Consider the following 18,820-nt stretch of genomic DNA (forward strand, 5'->3'; position numbering starts at 1 on the left):
CGATGGTTCTTTAAGAGCGAGGGAGGGTGCACTCACCCCTCCCGCTGCATTTTCCCCGTCAGCGCTCTGTTATTTTCAAGCCCCGTTGCCCTCATCAGTCGGAAGTGGCCGGAAGTAGTGATCACATGTGCGCCCACTGTGTGCGCACACTCGTATGCTGTGCCCGCACACACATGCAATGGGGCGGCAGGGAGGAACGCTGCCACCCCGAGCGGCTTGAAAATAACGGAGCGTCGGCGGGGGAAATGCAGCGGGAGGGGTGAGTGCACCCTCCCCCACCCTTAAAGTACCGCCGGCGCTGAAGCACTTTCGGGCTTATCCCTAATTCTTATGATTCACCCAATTCTAAATAGAGTTATGTGCACACACACGCATGCGCAAACAATGGTGGAAGGCTGTTCATGCCATACTTATGGGCTTCCAGAAACATCTGACCGGCCCCTGCTGGAAGGGGAGTACTCTAAACCAGAATGAAGTGTCACGCAAAGAGTACAAAACAATATCAATGCATTATTTAACAAAAAGAACTAATGAAAAAATTCAATGTGTATGCAATTAGGAATGATCTCATGATTTATACCGGTAGTCTGGTTTTACGGGTTTTGAATTTTGGGTGGATTTTTTGTAATGTTTTGGTAGGAATATTGTTATGTGGAAGACAATACTTTATCTCTGTTATTAAATATATTATAATTAAGTTGGGAGATAGTTTTGCTGTTAAGAGAAAATTAAGAAGTTGAACATTGAATGGGATTCATATTTAATGGCTGCGGATCAAGCACCTAGTTGCATGCATTAGTGAGTGGCATCATTATTATTTTACACAGTCAGACAGGTGTTATTGACTGGTTTGTTTTATCCAGACATCGAGTCCTTCCCAAGGACCTGGGATGCCAGAATTTTATTGTCAATGTTGTTGCTGTTGTAATAGATATCGTCGCAGAATATAGGCTGTTCCCAGTAAAGCTGCGTTTTGTAATTGGCTGATGGTGATTTCTGTGGCCCCTGTGGTGTTGAGGTGCTCTTCAAGGTCTTTTGGAACTGCACCCAGGGTGCCAATTACCACTGCGATTATTTTGGTCTTTTTCTGCCACAGCTTTTAAATTTCAATTTGTAGATCTTTGTATTTGGTGATTTTTTCCATTTATTTTTCTTCTATTCTGCTATCCCCTGGTATTGTTATGTCGATTATTTTAACTTGTTTTTCTTCTCGACTACAGTGATATCTGGTGTATTGTGTGGCAGATGTTTGTCTGTTTGTAGTCGGAAGTCCCATAATATTTTTACATCTTCATTTTCTTCAACTTTTTCAATTTTATGGTCCCACCAATATTTGGCTACAGGTAGCTTGTATTTTTTGCAGATGTTCCAGTGTATCATCCCTGCTACCTTGTCATGCCTTTGTTTGTAGTCAGTCTGTGCGATCTTTTGACAACAGCTGATTAGGTGGTCCACGGTTTCATCTGCTTCTTTACAAAGGCGGCACTTGCTGTTTGTTGTTGACTTTTCTACTTTTGCTCTTACTGCATTTGTTCTTAGTGCCTGTTCTTGTGCAGCCAGTATTAAACCCTCTGTTTCTTTCTTCAAGTTGCCATTCTTAAGCCATTGCCAGGTCGTTGTTGTTGTTATTATTACTATTATTTCTATACTGCCATTCCAAAAATGGCTCAGGGCTGTTTACACAGAGAAATAATAAATAAATAAATAAGATGGAGCCCTGTCCCCAAAGGGCTCACAATCTTTATTCTTTCTGAAGCATTCTGTGTACATAATGATTTGGGAGATATACCAATTGCTAAAATGCAATTTGATAAAGAGACCTGAAATGTGGAAAACAGTGCTACATGTCTAGTTCTTAACGATTTGGTCACTGGTCAACACAATGCACAGTCTTCATCAGTATTACTGACATGCCAGGGCTGCTGCACTTGTAAAAGGCAGCCCTGGTGGTCTTGTGCAAGAGCACTTTTGTACAACTCCATAAAATCAGGGCTGCCACAGTTGTGCAGCACCACTTCCATTGTTTCCAATGGACTAATGGCAGAATGGATTTTAAGGATTTGCACTAGAGCACTCTTGCACAAGACTGAAGGGGCTGCCTTGCACGAGTGCAGCAGCCCCATCATGTCAGTAATGCCAACAGAAGGCTGCGCATAATGTCGGTCTCTGTCATTATAATGTAATATGTATACTTCAAATGTTTCTCTAGCACTCTTTGTTAAATAAAGCATTTATATTTTTTGTACCCTGGGTCAGGTTATTTGGTTCTTCATCTTAGCCACCGTTGGATACAGGATGCTAAACCTGGTGGATATTTAGTCCAGTCCAGCAAGTTTTTAATGTACATACCTAGGATGCAGATGCTGATGACAAAACTGGCTGGCAACAGATGGACAGTTGGTGGTGCTAACTCTATGGCTCCAAGCAGTGTAAATGGGATTTCGCATAACAGTTGTTACTGCAGGACATGGTGCAATGTTTCTTGGTACAGTACCTAGAAGGTAGAGGAATAATGTATGTGAAGAGCAACTTCTGTTGCTGTAAGGTAATTCAACAATAATGTGCACCCCATGGTCACTTAAACCCCATCCACATATCCGTGGTCGGGTAAAAGACAGCCGACCTCAGCATACACCAAAAAGGGGTGGGGGACATGCTGACCTTGTGCATCCGCAGGTCGGGGGCAGCCGGAAGTGACCATGGAAGTCCTTTCCAGCCCTCATTTTGTGTTTTGGAGCCTCAAAACAACTCATTTTAAAAAAACAAAAAACAACCAAGAGATTTTGGGGGCACAGAGCAACTCAGGAGACAGTGAAGCATGGTAGGGAGCTGCTCCCCGCATTTCCCCCTAAAATCTGGCCAACTTTTGATCATTTCCCCAATGATCGGGACCTAACCCCCACAATCCCATAGCTCCAAGGCCTCGATATTAAGTGGTTTCCGTATCCGCGGTTGCAGTTGGGCACAGAACCCCCACAAATATCAAGGTCCTCCTGTATATTCATTCTCTCCCAAATCCCCAAATTGTGTACATTCTAAAACTGAGCCTTCACACTCAAAAATTCAGGATTTCAAACCAATGCAACATTTCAGCCCACATGCATCACTGCTATACAGATCACTGCTACTAACCTGCTGACAAGCTTCCAGCATATAAAGATGTAGGCACAAACCCATCGCTGTGTCTACTGGATCGTTTTGGTGAATATGCTGGCCACTCCTGTAGCTCAGGAGAAAGATGCTCTTCACTTGCTGGAGTATATTTTTGGACCTGTGGGCAATGTCCAAAGGGTCAGTTCTTTTCGGTATGGCTTCAGTCCTAAAGCAGCTATAGTGATTATCTGCTATGGCAGTGAAAGCCAACATCTGTAAGCTCGGAGACTGCTCTAGTTTCTCTATACAGTAAGCCGGAAGTATATGTTGCTGCACAATATGTTCCTTATGATTACAGACTCCATAGCAGAATTGGCAGTATGTGGCAGCAAAGCTTCCTAGTTATGAGCACATTATATACAAAGATGTACATTTACACACCAACTAAAAATAAATAGCACTGAAGTGTAGAATATCTTTTTCCTGCAGCTTGAAAACCCTCTTTTTAAAACCTTACAAATGGGACTGCAGGCTAATATTCTAGCATTTCAAAGGGCTACTAAAGCCAGATAAAAACTGTTTTAGGAGCAGATAAAGCTTGCAGGCTGTCAATTGACCATCACTGCATTATGGGGCATTGCTTGCTACACTTTGACAATTTCTCTTCCAAGTGATATGTTGTTTCTCTCCCCTGTTCTTTAGTGTTCTGCCTAGCTTTTTGTATCTTTCTTTTTCTGGCTTCAATATGTGTGTGACTCTCCAAGAAAAATGTCTTTCAGCCCCCACATTCACAATTCCAGGTTCACAACTCACAGATACAATAAACTGGTTCATTTTCTATACAGTAGAACTTAACCAATCTTCTGCATGCTACATCACTGGATTCTTATTCCAAGCATTTAAGATACTTTTCGCTATTTTCAACAGTTCAAGCTGCCAATGGTAGCTTCCCTCCTGGGGCACATGAAAACAGGGACAAAGATTTTGACTTGGACTGTGTGGCACAGGAGAAAATATTTACCCAATAATTCCAATTGCACCCCCTCTCTTGAGAGCAGTTTAAAATTAAAGAGATGGAACCACAATGACATCCTTAGTGTCATGTGTAATTTGTCCCAAGTTTAATGTAGTGATCAGCCACCCCTCCCTCTAAAGAGTTAACAGGGAGTGAACCCTTGTCTTGATTGATATGCTGGTGAACTCCAGGGAATCCAATCAGTACACCAGGTGGGTGGGACCTAGAGAGCAGGGAGTTGCAGGGAATTCTGGGAACAAGAATGGGAAGTCTTTGTTAGAAGAGGAGGACATGTGGCCTTCGAGGATGGGTGCAGGAAGATGACTCTGCAGGTCCTGGAAAGACAGGAGGGCAGGAAGCTTGAATTCTCATCCAAAGTTTGGTGAGTTCAAGAAAAGGGAGCCTGGGCTTTGGTTTCTGGAAGTTTAGTCCAGGGAAAAGATTGTATAGTCAGCCTTTGCATTCGAATTACTGTTTCTTTGGTGTGTGCATTGTATATCCCCAATAGTGTTCTAGTATTGATTATCTGCAACGTAATTAAAATAAGAAACACTAGCTTATGCCCATTCTATCTAGGGCATTGCAAAAGACTTTCTTTTTACAAGCTCCTCTGAGTTGGTTTTTAACTCAGAAAAGGGGGGGCGCGAAAGGGGTTTACTCTGGTGCAAGCACGACCTCAGATGTTAAGCAACTACCAGCTTTTCTCATTCCATGTAGACATAGATATGGAAGGTGGTTGTTGTTGTTGTTATTTGCCCAATACCTGGGTAAAGCACCCAATCCACTGGTCCAGTTCCCTGCAAGTTTTTGAGTGCTTGGTGGCAACCTTTTGAACCTACCGATATTACAGAAATGTTTTAGGAGAAGCCTAGTCATGCAGCTCAACAGGGATGATTCAGCATTTCTTTCCCTCACATGAGCTTGCTCTGAGACAAAGGCTTTAATCTGCTACATACACATTAAAAACTATGAGGAGGGTCAAACTAGATGATAAGTTGGGCGACCCATGATTGGGCCTTCTGTTTTGTTGTTGCTGTTGTTAAAAAGTGGGGGGGGGGAGGAGAAGAATCAAATTAAGGAAGTGATGGGGGAAGGTTTAACCTCTTTCCTCATGCTCTATTCACACCTAAATGGCTCTTCAAGGCTGCTGTTTACCCCATGGTGGTACCAGTATGCTTTGCCATAGGACAGTTTATGGGAGAGGAAGAAGACAGGCCTTGGAATTTGGTTTGGAGGAAAAGCTTAATATCTCCATCCCACAGCACCACTTCCCCAATCCAATCCCCTCCACATAGCTGCTTTAAACTAAACAAAAACCAATTATAGATCTTCCAGCAACTCATCCACTTTTGCACCTAACCGAACCCACAACCTTCTATCAAGTATATTAACCCAAAGCCTGCTTTTCTGTGTAAAAGACAGAATTGGGGGTGGGGTGGGGATTTGACAGTGAAATCAAGCTATATATACACCCCTTCCCCAGTTTATATTAATAAATGGGGTCTTGTTATTGGATTCAAGAACTGGGAAATCATTACAGCCACTAGGATTCAGGAAACTCCACCCTGTATCTCTGAGGGTCATTCACTGAATTTCTCCAGATGATCTTGTACTCCTCTACTTTATGCCCTCTAAGCACCTTAGCTCTACAATATATCAATTCCTATATTATGAATATTCATGATAATACACCAAACAGCATCTAAACATACTTTTCCCCTGATCAAAATACACTGCTTTGTCAAGTATCTCCTAGCCTTGCTTCTAGAAAAATCTGGACACTTACATCTTGATCCTGTGCATGTTGACTTTAAAGCAAGCACCACTACATTCAGTGGTAATTACTCCTAAGTGTGCACAGGATTACAGCCTCTAACATTCAAGCAAGTGGCCATATCTTATTGCTTTTGAACTTGAACTGAGAGACACAAAGATAAATCCATTAAATTCATAATTGCTCCCTCAAGTTCTCTCAAAACAGATATATTATGCAACACAGAAGGCATCTGGGCTCCTAGGCAGAATAAAGGTTCTACTGAGTTGTAGGCCAATATGCTTTAATTGTTTCAGCAACCACATACATATGTACATTTTGCCCAATAAAATTATTTATGAAACAGAAAATGTGATAAATAATTGATTTAAATCAATGTTTCTTCATGAGTTGAATCATGGATCAACAGCAATTATTTAAAATTGCATGGATGTACATCAATCTACTCTATCACACACTGCATCTGAACTTTCTCTTCCCTCCATTCCCCAGTTTCAAGAGCAATTTGCCATGTGGCATAGGAAATCACTAGAAATGCAAGCCCAAAGGACCTAGAACTCATGAAACTTGTTGCATGGTTATTTGCGTTCAGGTCCTGATCTGAAGGGAGATTTTGTTGCCATCAAGCCTGAAGTGCCATTTACAGAAAGGCTTCAACCAGCAATTATTATACAGCTGGGTCTATAAGGGCCTTGAGAAATACAGGATCTTTTCCTTCTGTGTGGTGAACAAACTCTCACACGCATTAAGCTAGCAAAGATAACTATACCTTGTGTAGAACTGCCCCACAAATATTCTACTTTTAACCTGCTAGTTCTGGAACAAGCAGATTTATGACACACCTTTTGCAATAGTTAACTCTACTATAATGTTAATTCCCTTTGGTGTAGCTAATGTTCCCTAAACATATACAACACTTTTGAACGTTTTAGCCAGGATCCTTCTTCATGTTCCCATATCTACCTGATGAGATGGATTGGGAATGGGCACAGGGGTTAGTTTATGTCTCAAGGCAGGAGCAGATTTAGGCCTTGGTCGTTTAATCTCAGGCTCTTCTACTCTTTGGAAGCCAATGTCTTCTTCACAGGATTTCCTTGAAAGCAAATGTGTAGAGTCAACACCCTCTTCCCTGTAATAATGTCCAGAGGGTCTGCTTCGCCCCTTGTGAACACCGCAGTCTGGCTTGAGTTCGATGGACCCAAGAGGCTGGACTGTAGCAGGACTAGTAGGCGGTGAGCCAGTCGTGACGGTTGAGTCTGATGTAGAACTTGCCTGCTGTTTGTGTTTAAACTTAATAGAATCACTTCTCTTAGGAGGTGTGGGAGGGGTAGAAATGGCTTCCATTTTGGAAGGCTGAGGTGAATGTCCCAGCATCTGATTGGAAGACAGATAGTCCATTTTGGGAGGTGTCAGAGGTCTTTTGAAAGTGTCAGGGTCAAAGATGGACTTCCTTTGTTTTGGCTTTTTGTACACAGAGAACTTTTCTGTTTCTACTGTTGCAATGTTGACCATGACTTTAGGCCAAGTGCCGCCACTGTTTCTCCCACCATATCCTTTTTCTAATGTGCTCTCAACCATCATGCAGTCTGCAACTGTGGGCTCAAATGGCAGTCGCCGGCTGTCCAGGTTAACAATTCCATAGTTTGGCTCCCCATACACATCTGGACTAAAGGAGCCAAGGCTGTGTTCTGAGTTACTGTGGCATCCATGGACTGTGCTCCGATGAGAGTGTGTGTGTAAAACGCTGTTGGGGAAGGGTTTGAGATCGCAATACAAACCATTCTCTGGTTCACTCTGGTCCTTCTTGACATCCATTATGTCTGGATTAAAAATGTCTGTTTGCGTTGAGCTGTTGTGTTTTAAATTTCTTTTATTCTGAACCTGTACCTCGGATGTATGAACCCTACAGTTTGATAGTTTCTCTGAATCCTTGAGGTTTTCAAATATGTTCTGACCACTCCAGGATGAGCTTGAACTCTGAGGAAAAACCTAGGCAGAGAGACAAAAATGTGCCTTCAGAGGGACATTAAAACAGCAGCTCTGTGATTTAAAGGTATAAATACACATTTGCAAACAAATCACCACTTCTCTTAATTGGCAGCTGCTAGGATGAACTAAATTACATTGCACTTCAAACGTTGTGCCATGACTGTGATAGTCATGTTGTGCTACCCATTATCCATATAGTACAGAATATACACAGCACTGTGTAAATACAAGCACCACATTCCGAACCAAAAGCTAAATCCTACGACTAGAAAAGCTGAATTCTGTAACCTGTATGAATTTATACAGATGTGAATCACCCCACCAATTTGCACAATTTATTCTTCAAATTTAATACAGCAAAGCTTATTCTGCTAGTTATGGGGGAGGGGACACAATAAGTCACTGATGCCCTGCCCTCTAACCACCTTGGAAACTTTATTCAGCAAGTACTTTGGCTTCTGAGATTTCCACAGCATTCTGCATCACAGGTTCATTAGGTTGATGGTAAAGAGAAGGGCAGATGCCTGCTCCTCCATGCTGTGAACTGCAGCACAAACCCAGTAAGTGTATGAAGATGAGAACCATCTTCATACAAGGCAAGCTCTTCAGGTGACAGCAGGTCGAGAGGATGAATCTGAGCCAATCTATTTATTTTGCTTGCGTGCCATGTTGTTGAATATTATTTTCTTGAATGCAAGTGACTGCTGGACTAAAAACTGGAACGTTGCACTTATTCCACAGTTTTATTATGAAATAGTTGTTTCTGAATGTAAAAGGTGTCAACCAGCTTTGAAATAGTCTTGAAAGTGACAGATGAGAATAATGTTAGGGCAAATGTTTATCTAAAGTCCCCCCCCCCTTTTTTTGCCATGACACTTTCAAATGCATCTTTGCAAACATAGGGGCTAGAAATATGTTGACCATTCTACAGGGTTGGCAACCTTTAATAGACAGGCTTCCTCCTTTGGGGTACAGATGACTGCTTGAGCATCAAACACAGCATTGGGTAGGTGGACGATATAAGAGCTGTGTGTGCTGCATGAATAGAGTTCCATTGCCCTCCTACCTCCAACCCTGCCCTTCTTGTGCTGGGCTTCAAGCACAGGCTGACTGGTGCCAATGCCAGCACCAAGCCCACCTATGCACTGAGTCCTCTATGATCAAGGAGGACAGTGGAGCAAAGAAGAGAGCAGAGAAGATGATGTTGCAGCTCTGGCAGGTCGACAGAGCTACAGTGCTGTAACTTTCAAAGTGTCTGAGAGCAGCCACAAATACTAGCTCCAGAAGGAGACAAGGAGCAGGAGAGTAGATAAAAGGGCTGGAGATGTGAGCAAGAGATGCATTTGGGAAGAGCCGAAGGTATAAAAGTAGGGGCGATGCAGAAGTGGTGGAGGAAAGAGGGACCTGAGCCCTCCCCATCTTGTGCCCTCTTGCCTGTCCAATTGGCAGGATGCTAGTATATCTAATAACTATGCAGGAGAGATGTGTAAACAGTTATTTTAGGTGAGAGATGTACCACTCATTCACTTTCACCTCCTCTCCACACTCACCTTCATTAATGAAAGTGTAAGCGACTCCCTGCAGTTTCGCAGCAAAGTTTCACATTCAGTCAATGATTTATTATCTAGTGCAATGCCATTTATCTGCAACAAAAGGATAACGTATCAACAACTCCCTACTTATGCAAAAGCTAATCGCATGCAACCACCTTGGCTGGCCTCCATTCAATAAAGATAAATGTCTGTCTGTCCCAAGAAAACACTCATCACAGTGATCTGGTGCAGATGTTACACTGAACTCCTCTACAAAATGGATAACAAAACTGAGAGCAAGTCTTGGGGGTTTGTGCTCTTCATCCCTCTAAAGTGAATTCCTGCCTCCCTCCACTCTTCACTGGTATTTCTAGTTGCATGTGCACCTGTACTAACCTAGATTTCCTGAGAACCATGATAAGCCATGGTAACAATGACTTGAATTGCATTTGTAACCATAGTTATAAATGAACCTGATTAGTATCAGGCTCAAGGCTGGCTCCCAATTGACCAACCAGCATTTTCAGGGAGCCATATGCTCTCAGAAAAGCAACAAGTATAAAGATCTTGACAAACAGGGTTTCACAACTGGATTTCAAGAAGATGTGGGTTCAGACTGAAAAGCAGATTCCCCCCCCCCCCCATATGCCACATTGGCTATAAAACAAAATACATACGATGTTTCACATTGGCACAAACCATGGTTAAAGAGGCTTTATTAATTGCCTTGCTTTGAAGTCTGAACTGGCAAATCATAGCTTGCTGTTGCACAAAAAATCAGAAAGCATAGTCTGAAGTGAGTTTGTAAGCCATGATTTGTGCTAAGTATGGTTTTAAACTATCACAACTGTCATTGCTCCACCTTCCAAGACTACTGCACCTAGAGACTGGAGGACTGAGCACATGGGAAATGAAAACAGACGGACCGCTCCAAACCATGGTTTGCCTGTATGTTTAGAAGCTCAAATCATGGTTTGGGTCCTGAACTATGGGTAGCACAAAACTACAGTTTGGCATGATGAGTGAATTGAGACTACAGATGTCCTGAAACTACAAAAGAGATTACTTTGAGCTATTAAAAGTGACTTACGGCAATTATCCTGTCTCCCACTGCGAGGGATCCCTCTTTGGCAGCTGGGCTACCAGGCACTACAGTAGCAACAAATACTCCATTTTCTAGACAAATTCCACTATCTGAAATTGAGAAGACGGACGCATTTGTTCACTTTCATACATGCAGTGCAACCTTCTCAAACCAAGCTCACTAAAAAGTTGGGTGAATGTCTCTCTTACATTTTTTCCAAGTGCTCTGAAAGGAGACTTTCTGGAAAAAGTGACTTCCTAAGCCACAGGTTTAGATAATAATAATAATAATAATTAATAATAAAAGATGGCTTTAAAAAGAATTAGACAAATTCATGGAAGTTGGCTCTTACAAGGCCTATAAGTCATGACATCTAAATGAAACCTCAATATACCAGATAATTTGCTTGCTTGTGAATTCTACTAGTTTGTCTGACAGTGGGGTGCTCTCCTCTCCACACACTAAGAGGCAGGCTCCTTTGAATGAGGAGTGGGCCAGATTAGGAAGTACCTTTCCCTTTCTCCCTAAAGCAAAACACTGCGGATGTAGCAATGAAACACTTAAAGCCAGGAGATTGGTTTGGTGCCCAGAGGGGAAAGGGTGGATGCTGAACTGCTGTCAGGCAAGTAAACAAACCAACAGAAGGAGAATCTTCAGGCAAGCAACTTCTCCCTACTTATTGCCCTCCAGTGGTCCAGTCATTGGGGTATAATGTAACAGTGCTTCAAAAACTGCCCGACTCTCTCCTTTTGACTCCATATGCAATGAACATGGAGAGGGACTGCCTGAAAGGCTGAGTTCTGCAAAGGGAAATTTTAAGGGCTCTTCATATATCTAGGCTTTGTGAAACTGTGGTTTTCAGAACCTGAACTCTGCGCCCCAAACCACATATTTTACTTCTTCTGTACTCCCACAGAATCTCAGCATATACAGCCCTAACTATAAGGTTACCACTTTGTAAGCAAAAAACAATTGAGGGTGTACGAGGAGAGAAAGCCCCAATTAACTTTAATAATAAATTAACGTTTGTGAGGATGGCCCAAGAAGTAGACTAAGAAGCAAACTTCTTAAATAGCCCAATTTCTATCCAAATGCAGTGGAGCAAACACTTTGCTCCTAAACCAGCATTTCCCAAACCTTTAATACCCAAGGCACACTTTTTCAGAATTAAAATTGGAGGTATACTTAGACCAGGCAATGTTTACTTTGAGAGAGTATGATGGAGAAGAGTTATCTCCTCTTTGATGAGCCAACCTGCTTCATTTTTGTGCTAGTTAATAGCCCTGTTCAGACCAGGGGGATGGGGGAGAGAATGCTACACCCACGTATAGCATTCCTGAGCATGCTGAAAAGATCTGCCTTTGGCACTAACATGCCACAAGCCTCATCCATGCCATGCTGCTCACAGTAATGGCGTTTTTCTGAGGTGGCAAACACCGTAAGCTTGCTTGTGGCCATTTCCTTGATGAGCAGGCTGAGGCGCCGCAGCCTTGTGCTCACAGAAATGACTGCAATCACACTTACACACTTGCCTCTTCAAACATCAGAACTATGAGCAACCTGGGGAGGATGAAACTGCATGGCATGTCATAGCTAGTGGCAGAACTTCCAGGTAGACTCAAGAATGCTGTACATGGGTATAGTGTTCCTGTCTCCCCACCCCCACCCCGCAAACAGGCTTACTGTTTCATCTGTCACCCCTGTTTGTAAGGAACCACGTCCAGAACAGAAAGTAATGAAGAGATGGAATAAGCAGCCTCCTATGAGGACAGGTCATTCTGCCACAACTGTGGAATTACTTCTCTCCAGAAGAGCCTGATTGGAAGGAGATAAGGCCAGAGCTGTAATCACAGAGAAATGCAGTGGGAACCCTCCTCTTTAGCAGGGTACTATGAGATCACAGGAACGTACACTAGGAAAATGTTGCACAAATGTAATCTTGCACAGCATTCATTCATTTCAATCGGGAAAGAACTGAATATCCCAGTAGACATACTTTTGCCTGGGCACTCATCATCATCCAAGTGTGTTAATATGTTTTCACCAAGTTTAAAAGGCATACATTCAAGTACCTTTGTGGCCAGAAAGATTGATGTGCAGAGGTGTTATCACCTTCCCTCCTAAGGACTTCCTTCTGCGAACAACCATATTAATAATTCCTCCACCATTAAGTACCGCCTTTATTACTTGCTTTCTGTCCTTGTTAGTAAGGTCCACATCATTTATCTTCAGCAGCCAATCATTCACTCTGATAAATTAGAGCAAAAGGCAAGAAAGTCATTTTCAGTTTGTCCTGCACAGGCATATAAGCAATCATTAACCCAAGACAAAATGTAGCCACATAATACCACCATGATGCGACAGATTATTTCATTTTTCTGTTTCAGAAAAACAGCTAAGTCATCTTCACACAGTTTGTCATGTTAAGGATTGCTTTAAGGACTGCAGCATATTTCCTCTTCAACACAAGCGTCAGAGAAAATGTCTTTTGCAAAAAACATTGGTCTGCATTTCACATACAGTATGTAATTTTCCCAAATCAGCATTTGGTCGCAGCACATATAAAGAGCTTCCAAAGCAGCAATATACTCGTTAACAATTTTTGTCTCTGGAACACATTTTTGATATCTGTGAAAAATAATCTGATGACATAACTGAAAAATGATAGAATTTCAGCAAATTCAGAAGTGTTAGGACTCCCCATGTGTATACGCAGAAGTGGGATGCCTTTAAATCCTGTTTGTGGACTACCTGGAAGCATCTGGTTGGTCACGGTGGCAGCGTGTTCTGCATGGGGTGAGAGTCTGTAGTCTGAGGTACCACTCGGGAGGAGACATCAGGCGTAATCAAAGGAGCAGGGGGTCGAAAGCGGGGAGTGAATACATGTCAGTTCTCAGGAGCAAGTGAAGAGCGTAGTCAGGGGAAGCCAAGGATCAGGAACCAGGAGTCAAGGCGAGCTGGGTACAACTGACACGGAGCCTATGCAACAATGTTTCAGCAACTGCTTACTGCAGATGGAGCTCTTATATCGCCCTGCTGGTGAGTATTGCTCACACTGTCAGAGACAATGGCTAGTTAAAGGGCTGAGCTCTATTTCTTAAATCACAGACTCCTATGGAGCTGGGGTGATTCTTCAGTCTCTGGAGAAGAGACAGTCCTTCTTCGAATAGGAGGACGGGGGCAATGGTATATCCTCAGGGCAAGGTGCGGGTAGTAGCTCTTCCAGACCTGGTGCCTCTTCGGTTCTCTCGTCCTCTGAGCTCTCACCACTAGGTCGAGATATTGCTGGGGATATGGATGGTTCCCAGAGGGGAGCCTCTGGCCCGGGTTGTGCAGGTATCTCCTGGGGGCCAGGAGCCTCGTCCTCAGAACTATCACTGTCTGACCCTGGTTGGTGTGGCAATAGGTCCTGGTCCATGTCAGGTGGGAAACAGGATGCTGGATTAAATTGACTTTTGGTTTGACCGACAGGGTTCCCCTTCTGTTCTTCTGCTGGAAGGCTTGCAACTGGGCCAGGCTAGTGCAAAGGCTATAGTAAGAGCATAAGTATTTGCAGATCTGCAGTTTTTGTAACAACATTTGAAGTGAATAAAGCAAAATAGATGTTCACTGAGTGAATTGCTGTATTTCTGTGAGCCAGAAGAGGACAAGACATTCATCCTATCATTCCAGGTTTGATGAAGAGCAGCTCTGACTTACAAGCTGGTTCAGCTCAAAACAGCATTGGCTGTTAGAGAGCATTTCACAATCGCTGACAACAATTTCATCTTGGTGGGCCCTTCTCTTCCTGCACACGCACAATATTTTCTGACTTCTTTTAAATATGCTGGCACTGGTTTTGATTTGTCTAGCTATGTGAAACAGCTGGCCATGTACAAATAAAACAATCTCTTCTGTATCCCTTTAAATGTATCCCTAAATCTTTTCCCTTTAATTACATATGGTTGGCTCAAATGATTCCCACATCTAGCACTTGTTTTGCATTTATTTCTGCTAAAAGCTTTGCAGATGTTACTGGACATATATCCTACATATAACAGTGTGAATCCTTTAGGCTGGATCCCAATTGGAATGCAAGCTGATCCACAGAAAAATCACTGCGAAGGCACTTAAGAGGGTGCTTAAGTCAAATGCATGTTTACTGCTAGTATATAAGCAAAACGAAGAAACCTTAACATTTACTGTCTCATAAGTATATAGAATTCTGATGAAAAACATATTACAGGTGGACCTCGTTAATCGCGTTACCACAATTCGCAGTCGGAGATTAGGCACCTGACCTTAATATCCGCAGATATGAAAGGGTTAAAACCCACATATACGTGGCTTTGGGGTGGCTGGAAATGCCCCCCAAGGTCATTTCCAGCCACCATTTTGAGAAAAGGAGCCATTTTGTGGCTCATTTGTTAAAAGCAATTCTACACACACACACACACACACACACACACACACCATTATTTTTCATGGAAAAATTGTGGATTTGGAACTGGTGGGGGGGGGTATTGATGGACAGCTGGAGACCTGCAGAGCATGGTAGGGCACTTTCATTTCTGGGTTTTTTTGGGGGTTTTTTCATCCTTTTCTCCAGCCTACAGGAACCTAACCCATCCCCGCCCCTTCCTATTGCCACAATGCCTCGTTATCCACAACTCCGTTATCCACTGTTGTAGTGGAGAACGGAACCTCCATGGGTAAAGAGTGCCACCTGTATTTTAAAGGTAAAGCGAGAAAAATACTTAGAGCAAGTGTTTACAATTTTAAACCCAGAATAAGACATTATTTTATTATTATTATTAGTGGTAATAGTAGTCATAGTAATCAAAGCAGCATTGTACTGTTCATTTCAAATGTTCATAGTGCTTCATATACATTGTCTTGTGCCATTGCTTACAATAGTTCTAAGTAGGTTGGTATTATCCCCATTTTACAAAAGGAAGGCTTAGGGAGAGAAAGAGAGAACTGTCTCTTAACAGGTACTTTAAAACAAATCTTTTTGTAGCAATTATTGTCAGAGCAAGATTAGAGAGAGGCTCAGTTGCAGAGTAAACCTGTATAGCAAGATGTGTGGAAACCTACAAAGTATTAATATATGCATGTCTTCTATAAATTCTGTGGCTAAATTTCCCATTTTCAGAACTCTATTCTCCAGAAAATAACTAAGCACATTACTATTCTCAGATTATATTTGTATGCATATGTGCACCTAGATCTAGAAAAGCTTATGTCTGTTATAGGGGTGTGGAAACAGGCTCAAAACAAAACCAGTTCAATGTTGAACTGGTTTCATTCGAAGGTTCGGGGTTGAGCCAACCCCTACCCCACAGATTCCTCCCCCCAGTTTTGGGGTTCGATGACCTTTTAAAAAAATCTTTAACTTACCCTCTCTGGGGAGCTTCTCTAATGTGGCGGGGGGAGGGTCCACGGAGGTTCCCTGTCCCCCCACCAGCCTTGCTTTAAAATTCACATCACAAATTCACACCCTATAAATTTGTCCACCAGCCCCTCTCCAGGAATATAGTCTTTGGAACCTGTTCTCAAGACTGCCAGCCCCTCTGTTTGTCATCACTGCACCGCATTTTCCTCTGCTGAGACCCCAGCTTCCCCCTCTTCATACTGGATAGGTAAGTATAAGGATAACCCCGTTCCTTCCTCTGCTCCTGGGATTTTTCTATTTTTCAACCCCAACCCATACTTCCCATTGTGTGTGTGTGAGCATACACACAAACACACACACACATACACGTGGAAGTGCAGGTACCAATCAGCCAGGCTAGAAGAGTTGAATTCTATTTTTCACCAACAAAGGTGGGAAAGGGGAACAGCCCCTTTCCCTGTGGGGAGGATGGTCAACTCCTCATCAGAATAAAAAGAGAGTCCCCATAGGGACCCTGAACCTGACAGTCAGCTCCAAAGACCATAATCTCATGATTCATGGTCAGATTGGAGGATGGCATAGATGCCTTTGCCAAGAATGATTTATGCCTCCTCCTAAGGATCTCTCTCTCTCTCTCTCTCTCTCTCTCTCTCTCTCTCTCTCTCTCTCTCAGAGTGCAGACCGTAGTCAGAAGGGCTCTCTTAGGCTTAAATCTCTGAGTTGGAATGGATTTTAGATTATTTTTCCCTGCCAAGAGTATCACTCTAGTGTCCCTTTTAATTCAAGTGATTCTAGCCACCCAGACCCCTACATCATGGGTCACAGTCGTGTAGGTCCAACACCACTGTTCCCTCTAACAGGGATCCCCAGATGTTGTTCACTAGAACTCTCAGCATTCCCAGCTTCAATGGCCTTTGTCTGGGGATTATGGGAGTTGTAGTCAACAACACTTGGGAACCCCTGTTAGTGGGAACACTGTCCAATACTTATCCACTTGCCTATCAGAGGCCCACTGGTGACACAGGGACTGTCACTTCTGTCAATCTCACCTCCCAATATGCAACAGTCCCCCTTCAATTACATAGCTCTGCCCTGAAGTTTGCCCCCTAGCCAGAAAGCCAAGCCGCGACCTTCCCACCCAAGAATGAAGCTGGGTCTCACCACTCTTTCCTAGCTTTTTTATCTGAACTTGTTGAAGTTTCTCTGTCTCTCCAACTCACTCCCTTCTCCACATGGGCTCAATTTGCTTTCCCTACTCGAACTTGTTTGGACTTGCTCCTTTCTCTGGTCCTCTGAACCCACCTAAACTGCTCTCCTTCTCCAATTTTGCTCAAATCTATCTGTGTTGGTCCTTCACTTCCACTCTGGTCCTCTCTGAACTACCTTCAATTGGCTTTCTCTCCCTGAACTTGTCCAGGTTTCTTCTTTCCTCTCCCTCTGCTCTTCCTCCAGTCTGCCAAACTGACTCAATCCACTTCCTCTCTCCAAATTCATTTGAGTCGTTTGCCTGCTTCCCTCTGGATTTCCTGATCGTCTCAACTCACTTTCTGTTCCTGAGCTTTTAACAGGTCTGTCTCTTTCTATCCTCCACTCCTCCTATGGATCCTCTCACTGGTCTTATCTTCCTTCTGTGCCTGATCTTGTTTGGACTGAAGTCTGTCTCTCTCTTCCTTAACACCCTCCACACTCTTCCCCCATGCCTCAGTTTAGTACACAAATTTAAATATCCATTATAGCTTATAGCAGAGGTTAATTATTAGCACCCAGACACATGCCCATCTTGCATGTTCTGTGTCACATGGGAATGCCCTGTGTGTTCTAGTATATCCAAGCCTTACTCTGTATTCAAGCCTGTGATTGTGACATTCTTGGGAAAATGCCTGCTTTATAACCGTGGTCTAAAATGTCCCCAAGGAGCAAAACAGCACCCCCTCAACATGTCCTTTCAAAGAAGCCAATGGTCAAACTGCATAGAATGCATACATAGAGGGAGCATCAGGTCCATGTTTGTTAGTGTAACCCCAGCCTCCACACTGAGCAAAACATTTGCCCAGGGGCCTTAATGCATGATCTCTGAATGCACAATCCCTTACCTCCATCTTCCCCCTCCCTCCATTTCTTGTTTGTCTTCACAGGGCTAGACATTCATTAGTAAATACTGACAACTGAATAACAAGTTACCAATTCCTTACCTTAATCGACCATCTGCAATACTTCCTTTATCCACTTTGGTAACAAATATTCCACAGTCTCCAGGAAGATAGGGTTCATTCACACCTTCAGCCACATCGAAACCAAGGGCTTTCAAATCCATATCTTCCTAATGACATGAAATGCTATGTGTTATCTGCAGTGATTCTGTACACATGCACAACGTAAATAGGGAAATTGTTTTACTGTGCCTTTATATCTTGAAGAATAAATCTTCAGAAATTATGGCTGTGCTACATTCAAAGCTTTTGCTTCATTTATTTTCATCCAGCAGACCAACTGTTTAGCCTTTTGCTCCAGTTATCAAAATCCTGATCAAATTATAATAGTATTTATCATCTCCTTGGCTTTTACATACTTGGTATAAATGTAGACATTTCAGACTTCAGCAATTCACATTTAAAACAACCCAATGAGGCTGGTAAATTACTTTTGCATTTCATTCAGTGAAGGACATTAGATTTTTCTGGAATAAACATGCCATTTTGTGAGAGGAGAGCTGGTCTTGTGGTAGCAAGCATGACTTGTCCCCTTAGCTAAGCAGGGTCCACCCTGGTTGCATATGAATGGGAGACTAGAAGTGTGAGTACTATAAGATATTCCCCTCCGGGGATGGAACCGCTCTGGGAAGAGCAGAAGGTTCCAAGTTTCCTCCCTGGCTTCTCCAAGATAGGGCTGAGAGAGATTCCTGCCTGCAACCTTGGAGAAGCCACTGCCAGTCTGTGTAGACAATACTGAGCAAGATGGA

The 18,820-nt window shown here is 43.0% G+C and overlaps 1 protein-coding gene across 6 annotated transcripts in view; it reads right to left on the reverse strand.

Moving 5' to 3' along the window:
• DLG5 (discs large MAGUK scaffold protein 5) overlaps positions 1 to 18,820 on the reverse strand; it is a 159,871-nt gene that overhangs the window by 38,268 nt on the left and 102,783 nt on the right. For 5 of the 6 annotated variants that reach the window (XM_053307496.1, XM_053307494.1, XM_053307492.1 and 2 more), the window contains exons 12-18: positions 18,054 to 18,181; positions 12,560 to 12,735; positions 10,494 to 10,597; positions 9,422 to 9,514; positions 6,846 to 7,871; positions 3,133 to 3,271; positions 2,350 to 2,494 (exon numbers count right to left, since the gene is read on the reverse strand). In XM_053307496.1, coding sequence (XP_053163471.1) covers positions 2,350 to 2,494; positions 3,133 to 3,271; positions 6,846 to 7,871; positions 9,422 to 9,514; positions 10,494 to 10,597; positions 12,560 to 12,735; positions 18,054 to 18,181 — 1,811 coding nt within the window. The remainder of the gene's footprint in view (positions 1 to 2,349; positions 2,495 to 3,132; positions 3,272 to 6,845; positions 7,872 to 9,421; positions 9,515 to 10,493; positions 10,598 to 12,559; positions 12,736 to 18,053; positions 18,182 to 18,820) is intronic. The other variant, XM_053307495.1, reaches the window with a different exon arrangement.

This window comes from Hemicordylus capensis, chromosome 3 (genome assembly GCF_027244095.1).
Source record: "Hemicordylus capensis ecotype Gifberg chromosome 3, rHemCap1.1.pri, whole genome shotgun sequence".
In the NCBI taxonomy this organism is placed as follows: Eukaryota; Metazoa; Chordata; class Lepidosauria; order Squamata; family Cordylidae; genus Hemicordylus; species Hemicordylus capensis.